This window comes from Hemiscyllium ocellatum, unplaced genomic scaffold (assembly GCF_020745735.1).
Source record: "Hemiscyllium ocellatum isolate sHemOce1 unplaced genomic scaffold, sHemOce1.pat.X.cur. scaffold_2178_pat_ctg1, whole genome shotgun sequence".
NCBI lineage: Eukaryota > Metazoa > Chordata > Chondrichthyes > Orectolobiformes > Hemiscylliidae > Hemiscyllium > Hemiscyllium ocellatum.
The window spans coordinates 1,898-21,386 of record NW_026867997.1 but is presented as its reverse complement, the minus strand read 5'-3'; the positions used below and the strand labels follow the sequence as shown (position 1 = coordinate 21,386).

General features: G+C 50.7%; 2 protein-coding genes, 1 long non-coding RNA gene and 1 pseudogene across 3 annotated transcripts; 2 read left to right on the top strand and 2 right to left on the bottom strand.

The window, feature by feature from the left end:
* Positions 1-3,184: 3,184 nt before the first annotated feature.
* LOC132811293 (zinc finger protein 229-like) lies at positions 3,185-6,148 on the bottom strand. Its single transcript, XM_060822794.1, has one exon. It carries the CDS (start codon positions 5,900-5,902, stop codon positions 4,724-4,726), a length of 1,179 nt encoding a protein of 392 aa, XP_060678777.1. The 5' UTR covers positions 5,903-6,148; the 3' UTR covers positions 3,185-4,723.
* Positions 6,149-9,866: 3,718 nt separating this feature from the next.
* Positions 9,867-16,383, bottom strand: LOC132811294 (uncharacterized). The gene is made up of 2 exons (XR_009643256.1): positions 16,310-16,383; positions 9,867-12,682 (listed from the first exon to the last, which is right to left on the bottom strand). It is a non-coding gene; the product is annotated as an uncharacterized LOC132811294 (long non-coding RNA).
* A 354-nt stretch (positions 16,384-16,737) lies between these two features.
* On the top strand, positions 16,738-18,468 carry LOC132811295 (zinc finger protein 239-like; the record flags this gene model as incomplete). Its single annotated transcript, XM_060822795.1, has 2 exons — positions 16,738-16,753; positions 18,122-18,468. Coding segments are annotated over exons 1-2 (363 nt in total), but the record flags the coding sequence as incomplete, so codon positions are not given.
* Positions 18,469-18,602: 134 nt separating this feature from the next.
* LOC132811291 (zinc finger protein 239-like) lies at positions 18,603-19,265 on the top strand (annotated as a pseudogene).
* Positions 19,266-19,489: the final 224 nt, after the last annotated feature.

The following is a 19,489-nucleotide window of genomic DNA, read 5'->3' as shown; positions in this document are numbered from 1 at the left end:
AACAAACAAAAATTAACAATTGGTAGGCAATTCTAGATTCTTTTCTTTTAAAAAAAAACTACAAGAAAGGTCTCATAAGTAGATCTCAAGATTAACAAAAGTTAGGATGAGTGTAGAATGAAGGTCTGTTGTCCAAAGAACACCTAATTATACAACTACTCATTAAAATCGGTCGTATTATACCATGACATCTTGAAATAAATTTTCAAACTACTGACATCGTGTCAAATCTTTTGTAATAGGATTCAATGAGCTTTCCCTCCTTCCCAAAGGTTTGTTGTTAAGTCGGTTCTGGAAGATGCCACAAAACTAGCATTTTCCTTTGTCAAAAATACAGTGAATACAATGTACCGAGTGCACGATTTTCCTTCTATCAAGCTGCTTTGCCAGCCAGAAACTTGACCAGATTCCGGTACGGATGCAAAAGCCAGGGATCTGCTAAAGCCACAGGCCACTATTCTGAGGGCCAATGCATGACTGTGCCTATCTTAGGTTGTTCCTCGCTCGAGGAATCTTACCCGTCACTGGCTAACCAGTTATCTTTACTGACCAACAAAAACCCACATCCACGTCACAGCTACTGGCTTATTACTGTGATCAGTGGCTTTTGAGACCAATCAAAACATTTTAGGAATACAAGATGTTGGCTAGGAATCTTTTGGGTAAACAATAGTTTCTTCAGTCTTGAGGCATATAGCACTTCACAATCTCTAACTGCAGCATAAAAAGCACAAATTTACCTGTTGCCAATTTGAATGGGAAAAATATACAACTAGGGGGTCTTTGGACCACAGCCCTCACATTCTGAGGCCCTGAAGGAAAAGGATTAGAAATGATATAAAGCAAAATCATATATTGTCCCGCGTTTCTCTCTCAGGCATAGCTCCTCCATTCCCTCTGGTTCCGATCCCGTAATCTTTCCTTGGGGTGCCCCCATCACAGGCTCCTCCAGCACCGCTGCCTGGTATGCGGGCGGGGGGTCATCCTTTCCCGTCAGGGCACAGTCAATCTTTCGTGTCACAAGCGTCCTGATACATGGTATACAACAACCACCACAGGTAATAAAGATAGCAACAGAGATGCATAAACCAAGGGCCAGCTGTCCCAGCACAGTTCCCCATCTACCGAATGTGCTATTCAGCCATCTATGACTGGGTTTTTAACCCCCGACTGTTGCTTCAGTTCAGTGGCTAGGGCTCGGAGTTTTGTCAAGGTCTTGGTGAGCTTGCCATCCGGGCCTGTGTTGTTTGTTATCGCAGTACAGCACGTTTCTCCAAACAGAGCACAGACCCCCCTTTTCTCGGCCAGTAACATGTCCAGGGCCATCCTATTCTGCAAGGTCATAAGGGAAGTCTGAGCAAGTTGCTCGTGGATTGCGTCAACCGCATCTCGGGTTAAGTTGGCAAGCCTTTGGACATTATAATGGATGAGATCGATTCTATTGGTGTGTTTATTTATCGTGATGGGGAAGATGGCCACAAAAAGGGGAAAGCTCTCAAAGCCGAAGGCCACCTCGTCTATTAGTTTATACTCATCAGGGATGTTTCTGGCGTGACTGATTGCATCGATCCAGACCCCATGAGGGTTCTTTAAATCCACTATTGGGTTGATGTTTCGCCTATGTCGGGCATGGGGATCGAGTCCCCGGGGCGGCTTCTGGAAGGTGTAATCACCAGGGGCTCGTGGGGACATAAAGAGCGGGGATTCAGGGTTACTAGGACACAACTCCCTTGCCAATTTAGAGGCAACCAATTGTACAGGATCCTACCTCCGCAGTACCACCACAGGTCCACTCGGCTCACCGTTAATTCGGCTGCTTCACTCTTCGTGAGGAAACGGGTTCTGTTGCAGCTGGCTTTGTCAATTGTACCAACTTGATATCCTCGGGTAAGCGATCTTGTGTGGGGTCGGAGTCCAATACCACCTTCGCTCCGCATGGGTCCTTTGATACCTGTATGGAGAATCTTACAACAGGGCAAAAACCTATCCACATCAGGATCCGGCTACTGCCCCTCATTTCCAGCCTCCCATTCAGAAAAAGACCTGTTTCTTCTTACTCTTTTCCCACTTGCCAACCAGTTTTATATCCACCTCAAACTAGATCTATTCCTACATTCTTGAACTTTACGCATTAATCCCTTATTGAGACTTTGTTAAAAGTCTTCTGAAATTCCAAATAAACCACCTCCACTGGCTCCCTTTCAGTAACTCTATTATTTACATCCTCAAAACATTCCAGTAAATTTGTCAAGCTTGACTTCCCTTTCATAAATCTATGCTGACTGTCTCCAATTCTGCTAATGGTTTCCAAATGCTCAGCTATTCAAGCTATGGATGATCCATTTACTCTGTAATCCCATGTATCTTAGGACACAGATAGAAGAGTACAGCACAGAAGATTTCCCTCCTTGCTGATCAAGAATCTATATTTAACACCACATTTTTGCAGAACAGTTCCAAAGATTCCCAATTCTCCATAAAGGAAGAAAAAATTGTTCTAATCTGTGGCCTTTGAAACAGAGACTTCCAATTTAAGATTATCCCACCAGATGAAACTTCAAACCACTCAACATCTTAAGTTTCGATTAATAACCACTCACTCTGCAAAGCTCCTGCAGATACAAACAAAGCCTGTTCTCAAAAGACAACCCATCCCTTCCAAATGCTCTCTGAACACATACACCCATTCTTAAATACAGGTGCCTAACATTGTGCCGTGTTCCAGATATGGTCTCCATAACTGCCCTCTTTTACTGAAGCATAGTCTCTTAACTTATGGGATTTAACTCCCCTCACAATAAGGAATAACATTCCAATAGCTGGACTCACTTTCTTCTAATACATTTTGATCCTTTAGCCCTATCTAAGTCCTTCTTGAAAAACATTCAATGTTTTAGACTCAACCACCTTCTGCGGCCAAATCAAATTAATTTGGGTTGGAGAGGATCGGGAAGCAGACAAGAACTAACTTAAAAGTTAACTACTGGAAGCTTTAGATGTAACAGGCGCTTCCTTACCTTAGAAAGTTTCGGCCGAAAGTTGTCTGCCAACCGATCTGCCAACTTGCTGTCTCTTCCCTCCCTGAGTCGGGGTCACCAGAATGTTAAGACGGGAGTCCCGTCCTCGCGTGTTCGTTTAGGAGGAGAGACCATAGACGCTCAATCGTTTGGCTCAAGCAGGCTTTATTGCAGAATCGTAGCTGATACAGTGAATCACCATGTATTCACTGGAGAAGGCGCGCGTTCTGCCTTCCCCCTACAAAATCGCTCTTGATATACTTTTGCTAAGCAAAGCTACGTGATCTCTCGCATACAAAGCGTTTCCTGTCACAGAGCTCGTTTGGCCTTGGCAGCTGCCCACGAGACGGTTTCAGTCTCGTAAACAACAGTCCAGCCGCCTGTTTTTGAGCTCGTTTGGCCTTGGCAGCTGCGCCGAGCAGAGCCTGTTATTGAGCTCACTCGGCCTTGGCAGCTGTTTACGAGACGGTTTCAGTCAGCGGTCCAAACAACAGCTTCGCAGCACCCCCCGATTCCCCAAGCAACAACTACAGTTCTACCCTCCCTAGACCTATATTCATCACAACACCTCCCAGGATTAAGCAAGTCCCGCAGATTCTGTGGATCACTTTATGGGCCAGAGCACTGAGTATAGGGGTTGGGGTCTGGACAGGACGTTGCTTAGGCCACTTTTGGAATACACAGGAACCTCGATTATCCAAAGGACACATGCAGGGTGTATTTCGGTCGCTTGAAGAATAGATCCCTTACAGTGTGGAAACAGGCCCAACCAGTCCACACTGACCCTCCGAAGAGTAACCCACCCAGACCCATTTCCCTCTAACTAATGTACCTAACACTACGGGTAATTTAGCATGGCCAATTCACCCTGACCTGCACATCTTTGGACTGTGGGACGGAACCGGAGCACTAGGAGGAAACCCACGCAGACGCGGGGAGAATGTGCAAACTCCACACAGTCTGTCGCCTGAGGCAGGAATGAAACCTGGGTCCCTGGTACTGAGAGGTAGCAGCGCTAACCACTGAGCCACCGTGCTGGTTCATCTAATTCTGGATAATCGAAGCTCCTCTGTATTATGTGCACTTCTGGTCTATCGGAAGGATGTTGCAAAACTTGAAAGGGCTCAGAAAGATTGACAAGGATGTTGCCAGGGTTGGAGGGTTTGAGCTACAGGGAGAGGCTGAACAGGCTGGGGTTGTCTTCCCTGGGACGTCGGAGGCTGAGGTTTGACTTTAAGAGAGGTTTATAAAATCATGGAGGGGCATGGATAGGGATAGACAAAGTCTTTTGCCAGAACTAGAGGGCATAGGTTTAGGGTGAGAGGGGAAAGATTTAAAAAGGGTCCTAAGGGGCAACATTTTTCACAGAGGGTGGTGTGTGCGTGCGGAATGAGCTGCCAGAGGAAGTGGTGGAGGCTGGTACAATTGCAACATTTAAAAGGCATCCACTTGGGTATCTGTGTAAGGAGGGGTTTGGAGGGATAGGGCCAATTGCTGGCAAATGGGACTTGATTAGTTGAGGATATGGAGGAGTTGGAGTTGGAGTTATTTCTGTGTTGTACATCTCTACTTCAGGAGGAAATGCGCAGTCGCAGGCTCGCAGAGCCACTGGATGCCAAGGAGATGAGAGCACAGCAACTGCAGTGACCCTCCCCCCTCCCACCCAGGGTTCAGCCCTAGGCGGTGACTCACAGCGGCTGGCCCCGTCACTTGTGCCCCCGCTGGTGCTGCAGCAGGTGCTGGGACTGAGCGAAGCCCCTCCCGCAGACAGAGCAGGTGAATGGCCTCTCCCCCGTGTGGACCCGCTGGTGCCGCAGCAGGTGCTGGGACCGAGCGAAGCCCCTCCCGCAGACAGAGCAGGTGAATGGCCTCTCCCCCGTGTGGACCCGCTGGTGCCGCAGCAGGGTGGACGAGCGAGGGAAGCCCTTGCCGCAGACGGAGCAGGTGAAGGGCCGCTCCCCGGTGTGGAGCAGCTGGTGGGACTGCAGGGTGGACGACTGGGTAAAGCCCTTGCCGCAGACGGAGCAGGTGAAGGGCCTCTCCCCGGTGTGGACCCGCTGGTGCCGCAGCAGGGTGGACGAGTGAGAGAAGCCCTTGCCGCACACCGAGCAGGTGAAGGGCCGCTCCCCGGTGTGGAGCAGCTGGTGGGACCGCAGGGTGGACAAGTGAGGGAAGCCCTTGCCGCAGACGGAGCAGGTGAAGGGCCGCTCCCCGGTGTGGACCCGCTGGTGCCGCAGCAGGGTGGATGAGTGAGGGAAGCCCTTGCCGCACACCGAGCAGGTGAAGGGCCGCTCCCCGGTGTGGACCCACTGGTGGGCCAGCAGGTGCGACGACTGGGTAAAGCCCTTGCTGCAGACGGAGCAGGTGAAGGGCCGCTCCCCGGCGTGGACCCGCTGGTGGGACTTCAGCTTCAACGACTTAGTGAAGGCCTTCCCGCACTCGGAGCAGACGTACGGCCTCTTGCCGTTGTGGAGCCGCTGGTGGGAAAGCAGGTGGGACGAGCGGGTGAAGCCCTTGTCGCAGACCGAGCAGCTGAATGGCCTCTCCCCGGTGTGGACCCGCTGGTGTGAGATCAGGTGGGACGACTGGGTGAAGCCCTTGCCGCAGACGGAGCAGGTGAAGGGCCGCTCCCCGGTGTGGACCCGCCGGTGCTTGAGCAGGTTGGACGAGTGAGAGAAGCCCTTGCCGCAGACGGAGCAGGTGAAGGGCCGCTCCCCGGTGTGGACCCGCTGGTGGGCCAGCAGGTTGGCCGAGTCGCTGAAGTCCTTCCCGCACTCGGAGCAGGTGAAGGGCCGCTCCCCAGTGTGGAAACGGCGGTGGATCTCCAGATCGGACGGGTAGCGGAATCCTTTCCCGCAATCCCCACACTTCCACGGTTTCTCCATGGCGCGCGGAATGCCTCCTGAGACTTCTTTGCCCACTGTGGGGAAAGCTGGCTCAGGCACGTGCCCCTGTGGTTCAGGTAAAGACGATACTTCAAGAGCCTACTGAAGCAGACAAAAACGTTCAAAGAATTTTACCCTTCTGGACTGAAAGAGGGACGTCTCTCCTGTCCCACGAATCAAGGGGCTCTGTCAGACCTTCACATGGTACTCAGTTGGGAAGCTCTACCTGCAAAGCTGCTCTTCTCATATCCTGTGAAAAGGGGATTACAAAAGTCATTGCTGCCTGCACATGACAGGAATTCAGAACAGATCATTCTAGTTTCTGTAGAACTTCCCTAAAACAATCAAGTTACAATATGCAGATGCCAGTGTTGGGCTGGGGTGTACAAAAGGTAAAAAAAAAAATCACACATCACCAGGTTGTAGTCCATTAGATTTGTTTAGAAGTTCGAGCTTTCAGAGCTCTGCACCTTCATCAGGTAGCTAGTGTTGGGACGAAATAACGTCCAAGCGTGTTCTTTTAAGGAGAGACCACACTTACCCAATTATTTGATATAATTGGAGGTACATTTATTTAGCTGCAGAAACTTAGCTGTTACAGCGAAGCACGAAAGAAAGATCGAATGGTTCGCTGGAGAAAATGTACAAGTTCTGAAAATCTATCGATAAGCTCCGTTAGGTATACTATTTTCTAATCTCAATGCATGCAACGTGATCTTTCACAAACAAAAGCCTTCTTCAAAATGGTATAATTTGCAAACAAATGTTCTATGTATTCTGGAAACATTTTTACAAAGGCTTTACATATATTTGAGACATTCTGTATCATAGACACAAAGAATTACTATGATTGAGACATTTTTCCTAGTCTTATTATCACATAGTTTACCTTAATCTAATCACTTAGTTTAGCAGGCAAAATTGACCTTGCTGATGTTCTTTCATTTGAACATCAGCTTTGTTAGTTGTCATGGCAACAAGCCCAGAATTAAAATTACTTTGATCATCATTTTAAACTATAGGTTCACAGTGCCCCCCAATGTCCTAAGAAGTAACTACATCTCTATCCTACCTAACACTAGTAAAACCTCCAGGCGAAAAAGACAGCAGATGCTGGAGATCAGAGTGATGCTGGAAAAGCACAGCAGGTCAGGCAGCATCCGAGGAGCAGGGAAAAAAAAATCGACGTTTCAGGCAAAAGCCCTTCATCAGGAATGAGAAAAGAATGAGGACACTTTCCTCATTCCTGAAGAAGGGCTCATGCCCGAAACCTCGATTCTCCTGCTCCTCGGATGCTGCCTGACCTGCTACGCTTTTCCAGCAATACATTTCCATTATCTGAAATATTAACAAGTTGCCTGATGAAGTAGTGTCTCTCTGAAAGCCAGTGCTTCCAATTAAACCTGTTGGACTATAACCTAGAATTGAAAAGGTGCTGCTGGAAAAGCTCAGCAAGTCAGACAGCATCCAAGGAACAGAAGATTCGACGTTTCAGGCATAAGCCCTGAAGAAGGGCTCTGGCCCGAAACGTCGAATCTCCTGTTCCTTGGATGCTGCCTGACCTGCTGAGCTTTTCCAGCAACACATTTTCAGCTCTGATCTCCAGCATCTGCAGACCTCATTTTCTCCTATAACCTAGAGTTGTGTGATTTTTAACTTTAAAAAGTGTTGCAAATCTCCACACACACACACTTTTCTTCAATTCTCACTCTGCTGTTTCTGATATTACCCATCCCCCAGTATTGTCCAGAAAGGGACTTATTACCTAAAAAAGCTGTAAATCTCCATCCCACACACTCTTTAACTCTTGCTGTACCTAATATCCCACCTCCCCCCATACTCCAGCAGGGTCTGATTGATGCTCATTGACTGAGCCACACTCACCTCTTCCTGGACACAGGGACCCTCCAGACCAACACAACATCAGCTCCCCTTAACCGCCCCCCCCGCAACGGCGCATGTGCAGGAACAACCGGTCACGTGAATCGAGGGACCGCCTTCGTCACAAAGGCCGCGCGTTGATTGGACGGAGCGTGCGGCGTTGCAGCCTTTCCTATTGGTCCACCGCTTGTCTTTATGACGCCCACGTGACCTCTCTCCTCCTCCTCCCCCCGCACGCCCACCCCTTCACCTCGACAAGGGGAGGCATGACCAATGGGGAGCCTTGGAGGACCGGAAGGAAGGCCGTCCTCCTACCAATCAGAGCATCCCGTCATTGTCTGAATGCGGAAGTTGGATCATGAGCTCCTGCTGCTCTCTCTCTGAATGAAGATTGAGTGTTACCCCAGACTGCACCAACCTCTGTGAGTACAGCACCCTCTCTTCTCACCCCTCCTATTCCATTTCTTTTCTCATTTTGGGATTAAACTGTTGGTTTGTAGGAAGTGAAGTGAAAGGAGGTGAACTCAGGAAAGGTGCATATGCTGGATGCATTGGTCTGGATGGCTCTCTCTGTCTCTCTCGTGTCCTTCATCAGGAATTGCGGAGGGGTTGGGGGGGTGGAAAGGGTGCTGAGAGGTAAATAGGAAGGTGGGAGTGGGGCTGGGGGTAAGGTAGATGCAGGTTGGGGGGGGGTGGTGATGGTGACAGGGTGGAGCAGATTGGTGGGAAGGAAGATGGACAGGTGGGACCCTCCAACCATACAGGATCAATATTGATTTCACCAGTTTCCTCATTCCGACACCCCCCCCCCGCCCGCCCACTCCCAGATACAACCCTCGAACTTGGGACTGCTCTTTTGAAGTGTCCCACCTGTCCATCTGCCTTCCCATCTATCTGCTCCACCCTCCTCTCTGACCTGTCACCTTCTTCCCCTGCTTTCATCTACCCATAGCATTCTCAGCTCCCTTCCCCCAGTCCCACCTCCCTCCCATTTATCTCTCAGTCCCTTTGGGACCACCCCACATTCCTAATCAAGGGGTTATGCCCAAAATGTCAAACCTCCTGCTCCTCAGATGCTGGCTGACCTGCTGTACTCTTGCAGCACCAGACATTTTGGTGCTTATTTGTCTGGATGTTCTGATGTGACCCATTCGCAGATGTGAAGTCACATTCGAGAAAAACTCCTTCATGGAATGTGGGCTTTTTTTTTGGCAAGGCCAACAATGTTTTCGTCCCTAACTGCCCTTCAGACAAGAGGATTGCCAGACTTTAGGGGGCATTTTAAAAGTCAAGCACGTGAGCCATCATATGCAGGCAGCACCAAGTTAATGCTAGTGGGTTTCCTTCCCTGAAGAGCGTTATTGAATCAAATGGGTTTTCAGAAAAGTTTCATTCTCTCAATGACTGAGACTAGTTTTCAATTCAGATTTTAAAAAAAATACATTTAATTTCCCCAATGTTTGTTTTTACTGGTATTTGAACCCATGAGCCCAGATTATTTGCCTGGGGCCTCTGGATTGCTGGTCCAGTGTTGTTGTTATAACATCACTGACTCGCCTGGACAGCATTGAGAGTCATACAGATGTATAGCACACAAAGAGACCCTATGTGCAACTGGTGCATGCCGAGCACATAGCCAAAATTGATCTAATCCGATGTGCCAGCACGTCCCTCCAAACCCTTCCCATTCATATTCCCATCCAGATGCCGTTTAAATGTTGCAATTGTCCCAGCCACCACCACTTCCTCTGGCAGCTCATTCCATACACGCACCACCCTCTGACTGACAAAGTTGCCCCTCAGGTCCTTTTTATGTCTTTTCCCCTCTCACCTCTAGTTCTGGACTCTCCCACCCCAGGGAAAAGACTTTGTCTATTCACCCTATCCATGCCCCTCATTATTTTATAAACCTCAATAAGGTCAGCCCTCAGCCTCCGATGCTCCAGGGAAAACAGCCCCAGCTTATTTAGCCACTCCCGATAGCTCAAACCCTGGCAACATCTTTGTTAACATTTTCTGAACCCTTTCAAGTTTCGTTTAACTGAACAGTAAAAGTCATACTGGACAGGGATATATCATAGTGTTACTGTGCAATATGTATTTATTTACGGCTGTATAAATTTGATTTATAATTATTTCTAGTTATATCATAGTGTTGTAGCCATGTTATGTATTCCAAGTTTGGGAGAAGATTTGTAGCTCGGCTGCTCGTTGTTGTGGTTCTGTTTGCCGAGCTGGGAATTTGTGTTGCAGACGTTTCGTCCCCTGTTTGGGTGACATCCTCAGTGCTTGGGAGTCTCCTGTGAAGCACTTCTGTGTTGTTTCCTCCGGCATTTATAGTGGTTTGTCTCTGCCGCTTCCGATTGTCAGTTCCAGCTGTCCGCTGCAGTGGCCGGTATATTGGGTCCAGGTCGATGTGTTTATTGATTGAATCTGTGGGTGAGTGCCATGCCTCCAGGAATTCCCTGGCTGTTCTCTGTTTGGCTTGTCCTGTAATAGTAGTGTTATGGATGCGGATCATTAGCTGTCTTCCTGTTTGTCCTATGTAGTGTTTTGTGCAGTCCTTATTGTGTACAAAATCCCATGCAAGGCCTGCACAAAACACTACATAGGACAAACAGGAAGACAGCTAACGATCCACATCCATGAATACCAACTAGCCACGAAACAACACGACCAGCTATCCTTGGTGGCCATACACGCAGATGACAAGCAACATGAATTCGACTGGGATAACACTACTATTATAGGACAAACCAAACTACTATTATAGGAAGAGAGGGGGGGGCAGATAACTAGGTTAGCAAACTGCAAGAGGGTGGCATGATGGCTCAGTAGGTAGCACCGATGCCTCAGTGCCAGATTGGCAACTAAATATCCCAGGATATCGATGCTTCAGGTGGGATAGAGAGGGAGGTGAAGGAGTTGTATTACTGGTCAGAGAGGCTATCACAGCTGTGCTGAAGGAGGGCACTATGAAGGACTCGAGCAGTGAGGTAATATGGGAAAAGTCCTGGGGAAAACTGATGTAGAGAGAGATCTGTGTGTTCAGGCCCATTGTTCCCTGAAGATGGCAATGCAGGTCAGTAGAGTGGTCAAGGCGGCATATGGCACACTTTCCTTCATCGGACAGAGTATTGTGTACAAGAGTTGGCAGGTCATGTTACAGTTATACAAGACTTTGTTTCGGCCAGATTTGGAATACCACGTACAGTTCTGGTCGCCACATTACCAAATGGATGTGGATGCTTTGGAGAGGGTGCAGAGGAGGTTCACCAGGATGTTACCTGGTATGGAGGATGCTAACTATGAAGAGAGGTTGAATAGATCAGGATTATTTTCATTGGAAAGACGGAGGTTAAGGGGGGACCAGATTGAGGCCAACAAAATCATGAGAGGTATAGACAGGGTGGATAGCAAGAAATGTTTTTCCCCAGAGTGGAGGACTCAGTTACCTGGGGTCATGAGTTCAAAGTGAGAGGGGAAAGATTTAAGATATCTATGGAAAGTTCTTTACGCAGAGGGTGCTGGATACCTGGAATGTGTTGCCAGCGGAGATGGTAGGGACGGGAACAATGGCGTCATTTAAGATGTATCTCAACAGATACATGAAAGGGCAGGGAGCAGAGGGATACAGATCCTGAGAAAATAGGCAGCAGGTTTAGATAGAGGATCTGGATCGGTGTAGGCTTGGAGGGCCGAAGGGCCTGTTCCTGTGCTGGAATATTCTTTATTCTATCGGGAAAAGACACCTGCCACTCACCTCATCAATGGCCCTCCTGATTTTACAAAGTGTTATAAAGTGTGCTGGACACTCAATGGAATAGAGGCTATTGTATTTGACTCTGATCTATCTGTGGCCATTGGGAAGACGTTTCCATTGGTAGGAGAGACCAGGAGCCGAGGGCACAGCCTTAGACCTTTTAGAACGGAGATAAGCAGAAACCTCTTCAGACAGAGAGTGGGGAATCTGTGGAATTCACTGCCACAGGAGGCTGGGAGGCCAGGTCACGGAGGGTATTTAAGACCGAAATAGATGGGACAAACATGATTTACCATCCGGTGTGAAAGGAGTGCACTTCCTCAGCTCCTGCAGATCTTTGGCCCGGGGAACGTGCAGTCCCAGCCTCAAACAGCATCGGTCCCACGGGAAGCAAAGGGAGCGAGAGCGGCCAGTCCGGCAGAAAGGAAGCCTCGCTCCCTTCCCGCTTCACCCACTGTCTTCGAACGGGGCACAATACCCCCAAGGGGCACGATCCCCCCCAGTCCTGGGGGGGATTCGCTGCAGACTTCAACTCCGTGCGATCACGTTGGGAAGGCGCCTGTGCGTCCGCAGGGTCGGCGATCGATTGAAGGCCTTGCCGCCCCCGGGGCAGGTGAGAGGCCTCTCCCTGGTGTGTGGAGGCGCCGGTGCGTCTGCAGGTGGGACAGCTGGGTGAAGGCCTTGCCACACTCGGGGCAGGGGTACGGCCTGTCCCCGGTGTGGACCCGCCGGTGCCTCAGCAGCTTGGAGGACCCAACGAAGGCCTTGCCGGACTCGGGGCAGGAGAACGGCCTCTCCCCGGTGTGACCGCGCCAGTGGATCTCCAGCTCAGAGGGGACTCGAAACCCCTTCCCGCATTCCCCACGGTTTCCCCATGGCGCGGGCTCCCTCCAGGTTCGACGCTCCCTCTGACGTCCCACTCTGCTGCGGGTGGCCGGCTGGCTAACTCTCCGCTCCGGTAAAGCTCCCTCCACCCTCGAACAGCGGCATCTCAGTGCTTTACCAGTCAGATCTCTGGAAGCAGGCGGGACAATCCTCCTTCTCCACTCAAAAGATCGATAAAATTCCAGTCCCAATGAGTCAAGCTGGCTGAGGCAATTAGTTCAAGATATGCAGGTAAATCCTCCTGTGAAAGCCTGTAAATTAGAAAGTCATCGCTGTCAGTATCACGTAGAATCTCAGAGTTTAACAGATCGATTTCACGGAATATTCATTCCACGCCCATAACCCAAAACCTGTGAGTCTCCATCCCACACATTCTCCCTACTGCCGTACCTAATACGCTCCCTCCCAATTTTTCTGATTCCTGACATTTGGCAGATCTAGCTCCAAGAAAAGTTAAGAATTAGAACCTCTACAGTGTGGAAACAGGCCCTTCGGCCCAACAAGTCCAGACCGACCCTGTGATGAGTATCCCACCCAGACCCATTCCCCTATATTTACCCCTGACACGTGCACCTAAGCTACACATCCCTGAACACTCTGGGCAATTTAGTACGGCCAACCCACCCTCACCTGTACAAGGTTGGACTGTGGGAGGAAACCGGAGCACTCCGGGGAAACCCACACGGAGAGTCGCCCGAGGCTGGAATTGAACCCAGGTCCCTGGCACTATGAGGCATCGGTGCTACCTACTGAGCCATCATGCCACCCTCATGCAGTTTGCTAACCTAGTTATCTGCCCCCCAACTCTCTTTCTACCATGTTGACAGACCAAGATGTGGGGGGGAAGGGAAAGAGAATCAGAGCAAGAACTTTGCTTTGGTAACAAGACCTAGAACATGCTCGCTCTGAGGATGACTGGAGTGGAGTCACTCAATACCCAAGTGAGACTGGAGGGACCCTATAGAGGAATACACTTACAGGACTCTGTGGATATAGAGAGGAATGAGTCTGACTAGATTCATCCACAGAGTCAGCATTGAGCCCAGTATTCTCCTGTCCTGTAACGGGTATGACTGGAAATACATGACATGTTGTGGTTCTGTTCGCCGAGCTGGGAATTTGTGTTGCAGACGTTTCGTCCCCTGTCTAGGTGACATCCTCAGTGCGTGGGAGTCTCCTGTGAAGCGCTTCTGTCATCTTTCCTCCGGCATTTATAGTGGTTTCTCTCTGCCCGCTTCCGGTTGTCAGTTCCAGCTGTCCGCTGCAGTGGTCGGTATATTGGGTCCAGGTCGATGTGCTTATTGATTGAATCTGTGGATGAGTGCCATGCGTCTAGGAATTCCCTGGCTGTTCTCGGTTTGGCTTGTCCTATAATAGTAGTGTTGTCCCAGTCGAATTCATGTTGCTGGTCATCTGCGTGTGTGGCCACCAAGGATAGCTGGTCGTGTCGTTTCGTGGCTAGTTGGTACTCATGGATGCGGATCGTTAGCTGTCTTCCTGTTTGTCCTATGTAGTGTTTTGTGCAGGCCTTGCATGGGATTTTGTACACAATAAGGACTGCACAAAACACTACATAGGACAAACAGGAAGACAGCTAATGATCCACATCCATAACACTACTATTACAGGACAAGCCAAACAGAGAACAGCCAGGGAATTCCTAGAGGCATGGCACTCACCCACAGATTCAATCAATAAACACATCGACTTGGACCCAATATACCGGCCACTGCAGCGGACAGCTGGAACTGACAACCGGAAGCGGCAGAGACAAACCACTATAAATGCCGGAGGAAACAACACAGAAGTGTTTCACAGGAGACTCCCAAGCACTGAGGATGTCACCTAGACAGGGGACGAAGTGTCTGCAACACAAATTCCCAGCTCGGCAAACAGAACCACAACAACGAGCAGCCGAGCTACAAATCCTCTCCCAAACTTGGAATACATAACATGGCTACAACACTATGATATAACTAGAAATAATTATAAATCAAATTTATACAGTCGTAAATAAATACATATTGCATAGTAACACTATGATATATCCCTGTCCAGTATGACTTTTACTGTTCAGTTAAACGAAACTTGACGGGGTTCAGAAAATGTTTACAAAGATGTTGCCAGGGTTTGAGCTATAGGGAGTGGCTAAATAAGCTGGGGCTGTTTTCCCTGGAGCATCGGAGGCTGAGGGCTGACCTTATTGAGGTTTATAAAATAATGAGGGGCATGGATAGGGTGAATAGACAAGGTCTTTTCCCTGGGGTGGGAGAGTCCAGAACTAGAGGTGAGAGGGGAAAAGACATAAAAAGGATCTAAGGGGCATCTTTGTCAGTCAGAGGGTGGTGCGTGTATGGAATGAGCTGCCAGAGGAAGTGGTGGAGGCTGGGACAATTGCAACATTTAAAAGGCATCTGGATGGGAATATGAATGGGAAGGGTTTGGAGGGACGTGCTGGCACATCGGACTAGATCAATTTTGGCTATGTGCTCGGCATGCACCAGTTGCACATAGGGTCTCTTTGTGTGCTATACATCTGTATGACTCTCAATGCTGTCCAGGCGAGTCAGTGATGTTATAACAACAACACTGGACCAGCAATCCAGAGGCCCCAGGCAAATAATCTGGGCTCATGGGTTCAAATACCAGTAAAAACAAACATTGGGGAAATTAAATGTATTTTTTTAAATCTGAATTGAAAACTAGTCTCAGTCATTGAGAGAATGAAACTTTTCTGAAAACCCATTTGATTCAATAACGCTCTTCAGGGAAGGAAACCCGTCAGCATTAACTTGGTGCTGCCTGCATATGATGGCTCACGTGCTTGACTTTTAAAATGCCCCCTAAAGTCTGGCAATCCTCTTGTCTGAAGGGCAGTTAGGGACAAAAACATTGTTGGCCTTGCCAAAAAAAAAGCCCACATTCCATGAAGGAGTTTTTCTCGAATGTGACTTCACATCTGCGAATGGGTCACATCAGAACATCCAGACAAATAAGCACCAAAATGTCTGGTGCTGCAAGAGTACAGCAGGTCAGCCAGCATCTGAGGAGCAGGAGGTTTGACATTTTGGGCATAACCCCTTGATTAGGAATGTGGGGTGGGCCCAAAGGGGCTGAGAGATAAATGAGAGGGAGGTGGGACTGGGGGAAGGGAGCTGAGAATGCTATGGGTAGATGAAAGCGGGGGAAGAAGGTGACAGGTCAGAGAGGAGGGTGGAGCAGATAGATGGGAAGGCAGATGGACAGGTGGAACAGTTCAAAAGAGCAGTCCCAAGTTCGAGGGTTGTATCTGGGATTGGGCGGGGGGGGGGGGGAAGAGAGAGAGAGAATGAGGAAACTGGTGAAATCAATATTGATCCTGTATGGTTGGAGGGTCCCAATGCAGAGGCATTCTTCCTCCAGGTATCAGGTGGCCTAGGACCCTGCAACCACATGGCATCAACATCGATATCACCAGTTTCCTCACATTCCCTCCCCCCTCCCACCCCAGCTCCACCCTTCAACTCAGCACCACACTCTTGAACTGTCTCACCTGTCCATCTTCCTTCCCACCAATCTGCTCCACCCTGTCGCCATCAACCCCACCCAACCTGCATCTACCTTACCCCCAGCCCCACTCCCACCTTCCTATTTATCTCTCAGCACCCTTTCCACCCCCTCCCCTCCGCAATTCCTGATGAAGGACACGAGAGAGACAGAGACACACAGAGATACAGACACAGAGGGACAGAGACAGCGATCCAGACCAATGCATCCAGCATATGCACCTTTCCTGAGTTCACCTCCTTTCACTTCACTTCCTACAAACCAACAGTTTAATCCCAAAATGAGAAAAGAAATGGAATAGGAGGGGTGAGAAGAGAGGGTGCTGTACTCACAGAGGTTGGTGCAGTCTGGGGTAACACTCAATCTTCATTCAGAGAGAGAGAGAGCAGCAGGAGCTCATGATCCAAGTTCCGCATTCAAACATTGAGGGGATGCTCTGATTGGTAGGAGGACCAGCCTTCCTTCCGGTCCTCCACGGCTCCCCATTGGTCAGGCCTCCCCGTGTCGAGTGAAGGGAGGGGCGCGTGGGGTGTGGAGGAGGGGAGAGGTCACGTGGGCGTCACAAAGACCAGTGCCGCCGCGTGACGCACGGCGTGGTGGACCATTGGGAAAGGCTGGAACGCCGCACGGACGGGCGCTCCGTCCAATCAACGCGCGGCCTTTGTGACGACGGCGGTCCCTCCATTCACGTGACCGGTTGCTCCTGCACTTGCGGGGGGGCGGTTAAGGGGAGCTGATGTTGTGTTGGTCTGGAGGGTCCATGTATCCAGGAAGAGGTGAGTGTGGCTCAGTCAATGAGCATCAGTCAGACCCTGCTGGAGCATGGGGGGAGGTGGGATATTAGGTACAGCAAGAGTTAAAGAGTGTGTGGGATGGAGATTTACAGCTTTTTTAGGTAATAAGTCCCTTTCTGGACAATACTGGGGGATGGGTAATATCAGAAACAGCAGAGTGAGAATTGAAGAAAAGTGTGTATGTCGGGTGGAGATTTGCAACACTTTTTTTTAAAGTTAAAAATCACACAACTCTAGGTTATAGGAGAAAATGAGGTCTGCAGATGCTGGAGATCAGAGTGGTGCTGGAAAAGCTCAGCAGGTCAGGCAGCATCCAAGGAACAGGAGATTCGACGTTTCGGGCATAAGCCCTTCTTCTGGAATGAGGAAAGTGTCCTCATTCCTGATGAAGGGGCTTTTGCCTGAAACGTCTTTTTTTTTTCCCTGCTCCTCGGATGCTGCCTGACCTGCTGTGCTTTTCCAGCACCACTCTGATCTCCAGCATCTGCTGTCTTTTTCGCCTGGAGGTTTTACTAGATTAGATTAGATTAGATTAGATTAGACTTACAGTGTAAACAGGCCCTTCGGCCAAACAAGTCCACTCCGACCCGCCGAAGCGCAACCACCCATACCCCTACATTTACCCCTTACCTAACACTAAGGGCAATTTAGCATGGCCAATTCACCTGACCCGCACATCTTTGTGACTGTGGGAGGAACCGGAGCACCCGGAGGAAACCCACGCAGACACGGGGAGAACGTTGCAAACTCCACACAGTCAGTCGCCTGGAGTCGGGAATTGAACCCGGGTCTACAGGCGCTGTGAGGCAGCAGTGCTAACTGTGCCACCGTGCCGCCCTGATGAAGGTGCAGAGCTCTGAAAGCTCGAACTTCTAAACAAATCTAATGGACTACAACCTGGTGATGTGATTTTTTTTTTACCTTTGTACACCCCAGCCCAACACTGGCATCTGCATATTGTAACTTGATTGTTTTAGGGAAGTTCTACAGAAACTAGAATGATCTGTTCTGAATTCCTGTCATGTGCAGGCAGCAATGACTTTTGTAATCCCCTTTTCACAGGATATGAGAAGAGCAGCTTTGCAGGTAGAGCTCCCCAACGGAAGTACCATGTGAAGGTCTGACAGAGCCCCTTGATTCGTGGGACAGGAGAGACGTCCCTCTTTCAGTCCAGAAGGGGGAAATTCTTTGAACATTTTTGTCTGCTTCAGTAGGCTCTTAAAGTATCGTCTTTACCTGAACCACAGGGGCACGTGCCTGAGCCAGTTTGCCCACTGTGGGGAAAGGAAGTCTCAGGAGGCATTCCGCGCGCCATGGAGAAAACGTGGAAGTGTGGGGATTGCGGGAAAGGATTCCGCTACCCATCCGATCTGGAGATCCACCGCCGTGTCCACACTGGGGAGAGGCCGTTCAGCTGCTCGGTGTGCGGCAAGGGCTTCTCTGACTCGTCCACCCTGCTGACCCACCAGCGGGTCCACACCGGGGAGCGGCCCTTCACCTGCTCCGTCTGCGGCAAGGGCTTCACCCAGTCGTCCAACCTGCTGACCCACCAGCGGATCCACACTGGGGAGCGGCCCTTCACCTGCTCCGTCTGCGGCAAGAGCTTCACCCAGTCGTCCAACCTGCTGACCCACCAGCGGGTCCACACCGGCGAGGTGGCCTTCACCTGCTCGGTGTGCGGCAAGGGCTTCCCTCACTCGTCCACCCTGCTGCGGCACCAGTGGGTCCACACCGGGGGAGCGGCCCTTCACCTGCTCCGTCTGCGGAAAGGGCTTCCCTCACTCGTCCGCCCTGCTGTTCCCACCAGCGGGTCCACCCCGGGGAGAGGCCGTTCAGCTGCTCTGTCTGCGGCAAGGGCTTCACCCAGTCGTCCGCCCTGCTGACCCACCAGCAGGTCCACACCGGCGAGGGGGCCTTCACCTGCTCGGTGTGCGGCAAGGGCTTCCCTCACTCGTCCACCCTGCTGCGGCACCAGCAGATCCACACCGGGGAGCGGCCCTTCACCTGCTCCGTCTGCGGCAAGGGCTTCCCCCACTCCTCCGGCCTCCAGATCCACCAGCGGGTCCACACCGGGGAGCGGCCCCTTCACCTGCTCGGTGTGCGGCAAGGGCTTCACCCGGTCATCCAACCTGCTGACCCACCAGCAGGTCCACACCGGGGAGCGGCCCTTCACCTGCTCGGTCTGCGGCAAGGGCTTCACCCGCTCGTCCCGCCTGTTCTCACACCAGCGGGTCCACACCGGGGAGAGGCCGTTCACCTGCCCGAGTGCGGCAAGGGCTTCACCTGCTCCTCCAACCTGCTGTCGCACCGGCGGCTTCACAGCGGCGAGCACTCGTTCATCTGATCCGTCTGCGGCAAGGGCTTCACCCGGCTGACCAACCTGCGGACACACCAGCGGGTCCACACCGGGGAGTGGCCATTCACCTGCCCCGTCTGCGAGAGGGGCTTCGCTCACTCCCAGCACCTGCTGCGGTACCAGCGGGGGCACAAGTGACGGGGGCCAGCTGCTGTGAGTCACCGCCCAGGGCTGAACCCTGGGTGGGAGGGTGGAGGGTCACTGCAGTTGCTGTGCTCCCATCTGCTTGGCAGCCAGTGGCTCTGCGAGCCTGCGACTGCGCATTTCCTCCTGAAGTAGAGATGTACAACAAAGAAACAGACCCTTCGCTCCAACTCCTCCATATCCTCAACTAATCAAGTCCCATTTGCCAGCAATTGGCC

Bases quoted from the DNA above. Each gene is read 5' to 3' on its own strand.
- LOC132811293 (XM_060822794.1), bottom strand. From the start codon at position 5,902: ATGGAGAAACCGTGGAAGTGTGGGGATTGCGGGAAAGGATTCCGCTAC.